Raw genomic sequence first — 5,638 nt, 5'->3', positions numbered from 1 at the left:
TATCATCTAGGTTGTCATGTCTGTCAGTGCTTTGGCAATAGTACCATATTGGGGCACAAATTTGCGGTAATACCCTGTAGTGCTGGAAAAAGCTCAAACTTGTTTCTAATTAGTGGGCCGAGGAGAGAACAAATGTCTTCTACCTTGGCTGGCTCAGGTCGAATATTGTGGAATATTGTGTGAAGTTCTGGGCACCACACTATAAAAAAGATATCTTGGAACTCAAAAGGGTTCAGAGGTGAGCCAACAAACTGGTTAAGGGGTTAGAGGCACTGGAATTAGAGGAAAGACTTACAAGGTTAGATATGTTTATACTGGAAAAGAGGCGACTGAGAGGGGATTATTAAAATTTCTAAATACATAGGGGTATATGCAATTGCGGTCGAATTCCCGAAAATTTCGAAAAACGGGACATTTTTGCCCCCCAAAAAATAGACAATGCAATACAGAACTTTTTGTCAAAAAACTGACTTTTCAAATTCGACTTTTTGAAATTCGACATTTGAGAAATTCGACATTTCTGCAATGGTACAAATGCGGCTTTTCGACAAAAGTATATTCAATTGAAGAATGTAAATTCGACAACAGTGCTTTTCGACAGTAAATTCGTCATTTTCAATCCACCTCACTTTGCTGGCAGAATCTAATAAAAAAATGTAAAAACATGTTTTTTTTGTGTTTTTTTATTGCTAATTGCATATCTATTTATATTAGAATGGATTAGGGACTTGGTTTGTCTATTTAGGAGGCACAAGTATTATTTATATATTTTTTAAAATATATATATATATATATTTTTAATGGAATGGGTTAAAAACCAGAAAATAAATGCGTGGGTATTTTTTTTGCAGTAGAAGTACAGGTATCAGCGGGCCCGTTTTTCACCCTGCATGATGGTACTTGTGGTTCTCCAAGTACCAGCTTGTGGGGGAGGCTTGCTGAGACTTGTAGTTCTGCTGCAAAAAACAATATTCTTTTATTTTACACTCTGGCTATCAGCCCCCCATCCGCAGTCCATGGATGGGGGGGGCAGCCTCGGGCTTCACCCCTGGCCCTTGGGTGGCTGGAGGGGGGACCCCTTGATTGAAGGGGTCCCCACTCCTCCAGGGTACCCAGGCCAGGGGCAACTAGTTGGGGTTTTAATGCCATGGCCGCAGGGACCAGTATAAAAGTGTCCCCCGGCTGTGGCATTATCTCCCCTGCTAGTGGAGCCCAGTGCTGGTGTAAAAAATACGGGGGACCCCAACGTCTTTTGTCCTTCGTATTTTTTGCACCAGGACCGGACGCTGAGCCCGGTGCTGGTTCTAAAAATACGGGAGATCCACTGTCATTCCCCCCCCCCCGTATATTTACAACCAGGACCGGCTCAGAGCCCGAGGCTGGTTATGCTTAGGAGGGGGGACCCCATGCAATTTTTTTTTGTTTTTTTTACCGTTTTTTGTACCGTCTGAAAAGTCAAAACCAAATCCGTCAATTGGTCCGTTTTTCGACAGCGGGACTGTCGAAGCCGTTTTTTATTGAATATGTCGAATTCCGGCACCCGCCGTCCAGAATTCGACGGTCAAATTGTGTCAAATTTAAAAACCTGGCGAAAAAGTGCTGCAATTTGCCCGGAATTGTATATACCCCATAAAGGGACAATACAAGGAGTTATCAGATGATTTGTTTATAAAAAAGGCTACACAGGACACGTGGACACCCTCTGAGGTTTGAAGAGAAAAAATGTCATACACAACGAAGGAAAGGGTTCTTCACAGTAAGGGCAGTAAGGATTTGGGATTCTCTGCCAGAGAAGGTAGTAACGGTGGACTCAGTCAATAAGTTTAAAAATGGATTACATAAATTCCTTACTGAAAGAAATATCCAAGGATACAGTATTTAAATTATATAAAAAATTATAATACAGGTTGAACTCAGTGGACATTTTATCTTTTTTCAACCTCATCAACTATGTAACTAGTTTGTTACTATGTTAAGCACCTGGGTGACATGTAGTAATTTTTTATTTCCATGTGTTACTGTATACAGTAACAGCATCTACTGTAAATACTCATGTAAGCATCATTGTGTTTAATGTGTGATGTCGGGATTTTGAGCTTTGGGAGGCCGCTGTCAGTATTTTGACTGCCGGCATCCATAGAACCGGGATCCCAATACCATCACTGTAAAACAAAATTGTTTTTACATTTTTTGCAAGAAGAGCAGCCAGCAGTAGAGGTGGATGATTCTGACCATTACCCATGACTGCAAGCTGGGAGGAGGAGATAGCAGGGAAAGGTGGGGCTGCTGCAGAGCAGTCAGCTAAGGCGGGGGTGATCCTACTAGGGTCACCTATTGCTGCTGACACCTGGAAATGCCTGTAGCCAGAGGAGAGATGGGAAGCCACAGATTTCCTTAGTTTCTGAGCTAGGACTGCAGTGAGACTGTCTTTCTGCAGCCGTCGCTGGGCAATCCTTTTAGGATGGCCATTCTGTACCCCAACCAACAGGAGGAGCCTTTGGAGTAGGATACTGTGGCAAGTAAGATACCAGCCAGGTGGGCTTAGCCCATTGGCTCACAACATACAAAATGTGATTATGTCAAGGTAAGCCCAGCTTGGCATTGTAACATCTAATGAGTTAGGCAAGTGGTTAACAGTTTTCAAGTTAAACCTTTATTAATATTTTTTTAGCTTCATACTGTTGTCAGTGTTAATACTGTATATCAGTGGTTCCAAAAGGTTTTTTTTCAAATAACTGTGCCCTAGAGTATCAAAATTCTTTTCATGGCACGCCTAGACCAAAAGTTTCTTATTGCAAAATTTACAAATAAATATTATATTAAGTAAATCATGTTTATATGTCATTCTTAGGTTCAATTGTGTGGTAAGGGGCAACATTTGCTTCTGTTAGTCCACATATTATATGATAGATAGCCTCCAGCTCTGGGTTCATCTATTACATTGACCATAAATAATTTGAATTGGTACTGTACCACCAACCCAGGGCACTCCTGAAAGTACCCCAAGGTACTCCAGGGTATCTAGGCACACAGTTTGAGAACCACTGCTGTATGGTATTCAGATATCCACATCAGGCAATAAACAGTATTAGCAACACACCCCTGTATTCACATCTACATTTCAGTAACACAGGGACATAAGTATATTGTCCAAAAAATTTTTTTAGTTATGTTATCAGCATCATTTAATAATTCATTTGATCTAATTAAAATTATATATATTTTTTTCAAAAGCTCCCTTGAAGTCTTTGTTCCTCAGACTGTATATGAATGGATTAAGCAGTGGTGTCACCACAGTATAAAGCAGAGATAATACCTTGCTGGCACCCAAATTAAGTCCTTTGTTTGGAACCATATACACAGAAAGGAGAGTGCCAAAAAATATACACACAACAGTCAGGTGGGAGCTGCAGGTGGAGAAGGCTTTCTGTCTCCCACTGTTGGAGCGGATGTTTAGGATGGTGGTGATGATAAAAACATAAGACACAATAATCGCTGTGAATGGACAGATGACAAAAACAATACCAGATAAAGATACTTGGATTTGAATAAGTGAAGTATCTGAACAAGAAAGCTCTAGAACAGGATGAAAATCACAGAAGAAATGGTCAATCACGTTTGGTCCACAGAAGTCTAATTTACAAATATATACTTCACTTATTAACATCAACAAGAAACTTAGTGACCATGATGCAATGACAGATTTCACACAAAATGCTTTGTTGATTATAGCGTTATATCTCAGTGGGTTACAGATAGCCACATATCGGTCATAAGACATCACCATGAGAAATAGACATTCTGATGTCTCTATATTAGCAAATACATACAACTGTGCTATACAGGCAGCAAGAGACATGGAGCCACCACCATGCAGGACAATGTGCAACAAGTTAGGGACAATGTCCGTGGTCATCAGGATATCCAGTAAAGATATTAATGTGATGAAGTAATACATAGGAGAGTGGAGACTGTTGCTCATTGAAACTAGAAAAATGATAATAACGTTACCACATATGGTGACAAAGTATGTGAAGAGCACGAACAAGAACAGTAAACTGTTAAAGTTGTTAAGATTTGGAAATCCCAGGAGATAGACGTAAGAGATATTTTGCTCATACATTATATGAGGCAGACCTGAAGTACAAGCATAAAATATCACACCCAAAAATAAAGCATTAAATCACATTAGTATAAACTAGATTTTTATTTACCCAGCTTTACATGAGGAGAGTCTATAGTCTCCCCAAATTATCTTAAAAGAGTGATATTATATATATATATATATACGTAGTGAAGAAAATAAGCGCTTGGGAGTGCAATAGCAGAATTTAGAGAGGTGGACAAAAACAGGTGGGTATAGTTAAAACCAAGAACACTTATCTGTAATACTGAAATACTTGTAAAACCAGATAAGTGTTCTTGGTTTTAACTATACCCACCTGTTTTTGTCCACCTCTCTAAATTCTGCTATTGCACTCCCAAGCGCTTATTTTCTTCACTACGTATCTTTGTTTTTAAGTGTACACCTTACACTTATTCTGTATTATGAGCAGCTACTCTTAAAAGAGCTAAGGAGTGTCACTTATAATAAATAACACAGCACATATGTACTGAAGCGCCTAGGTCTATGCTATTCTATATATATATATATATATATATATATATATATATATAGAGAGAGAGAGAGAGAAACTGTACCAAAGTAATCACAGGAGGCACAAGGGAATTTTGCTGATACTCAAAGGTAATCAAAACTATAACAATACGAATGAAGGTGGGGCAGTGCATGTTGAATGGTAAAACAAGAATATTTTTTCTGTATGATTGATAATACATTATAAGCACATTCTCTGTAATGACTATGCATCATATGCGACTTTATGCTAATACTACTAGAAAGCCCTTCCCTGGTGTACAGAAGCACATACAAATATGCAAGGTCTAAGACACCCACTCTAAGCATCATTAGATGTAGCAAACATGCTTAGTTCAACTTTAGTTGTACCACCAGAAGCACCATCGAGAGTTGCACCTGCCCTGTGCTAGGTGCAGAATTTCCATCTGAGAATGGCCTACTATAAATATAATTGAGCTACTCTATGCAAATACTTTCAGCAATGAGTCCATGACACTCCCATAATACACTGTGTCTGATTAGCCACTCCTCTCTTACCTTTTAGTCACCTCCCAGGAAGGTCTCATACATTTCTAATATGCAGCTACCTGTATGTGTAAATATATACTTTCTTTTTGGATGAACACTATTGGAAACATTTGAGGTGTGACTTGGATGTTTGCGCAGACAAAAAAGCATTGCCCATTTGCATGAATAATGGCATAGCATGTGACTCGTGTCCAAAGAAGTGTATTGCCATCGATGTTTTACTATAGTTAAATAATGGATCTCCTTATTTACTAACATTTGATTTGCAAATCGAACGCAAATCAAACTCAAAATGGAACTTCAAATCCCCAAAATGAATAGAATAATAAGAGACAGGAGATTTGAGCTTCTAAACACTTCTATTGGTTTGAAATTATTTGTGATGCATTTAAAAGTAACCAAAAGCATGTTGGGCAGTGTGGCTATAGGAATAATGGATGACCTTCCTGTTTTAAAGAAATCACCACCTGA

The 5,638-nt window shown here is 38.9% G+C and overlaps 1 protein-coding gene across 1 annotated transcript; it reads right to left on the bottom strand.

Moving 5' to 3' along the window:
- Positions 1 to 3,202: 3,202 nt before the first annotated feature.
- On the bottom strand, positions 3,203 to 4,123 carry LOC134934058 (olfactory receptor 11L1-like). The gene has a single exon (XM_063929572.1). The coding sequence runs from the start codon at positions 4,121 to 4,123 to the stop codon at positions 3,203 to 3,205; it is 921 nt and encodes a 306-aa protein (XP_063785642.1).
- Between the last annotated feature and the right edge of the window lie 1,515 nt (positions 4,124 to 5,638).

This window comes from Pseudophryne corroboree, chromosome 6 (assembly GCF_028390025.1).
Source record: "Pseudophryne corroboree isolate aPseCor3 chromosome 6, aPseCor3.hap2, whole genome shotgun sequence".
Taxonomy (NCBI): Eukaryota; Metazoa; Chordata; class Amphibia; order Anura; family Myobatrachidae; genus Pseudophryne; species Pseudophryne corroboree.
The sequence above is the reverse complement of the archived record's forward strand: the minus strand, read 5'-3'. Positions and strand labels throughout refer to the sequence as shown.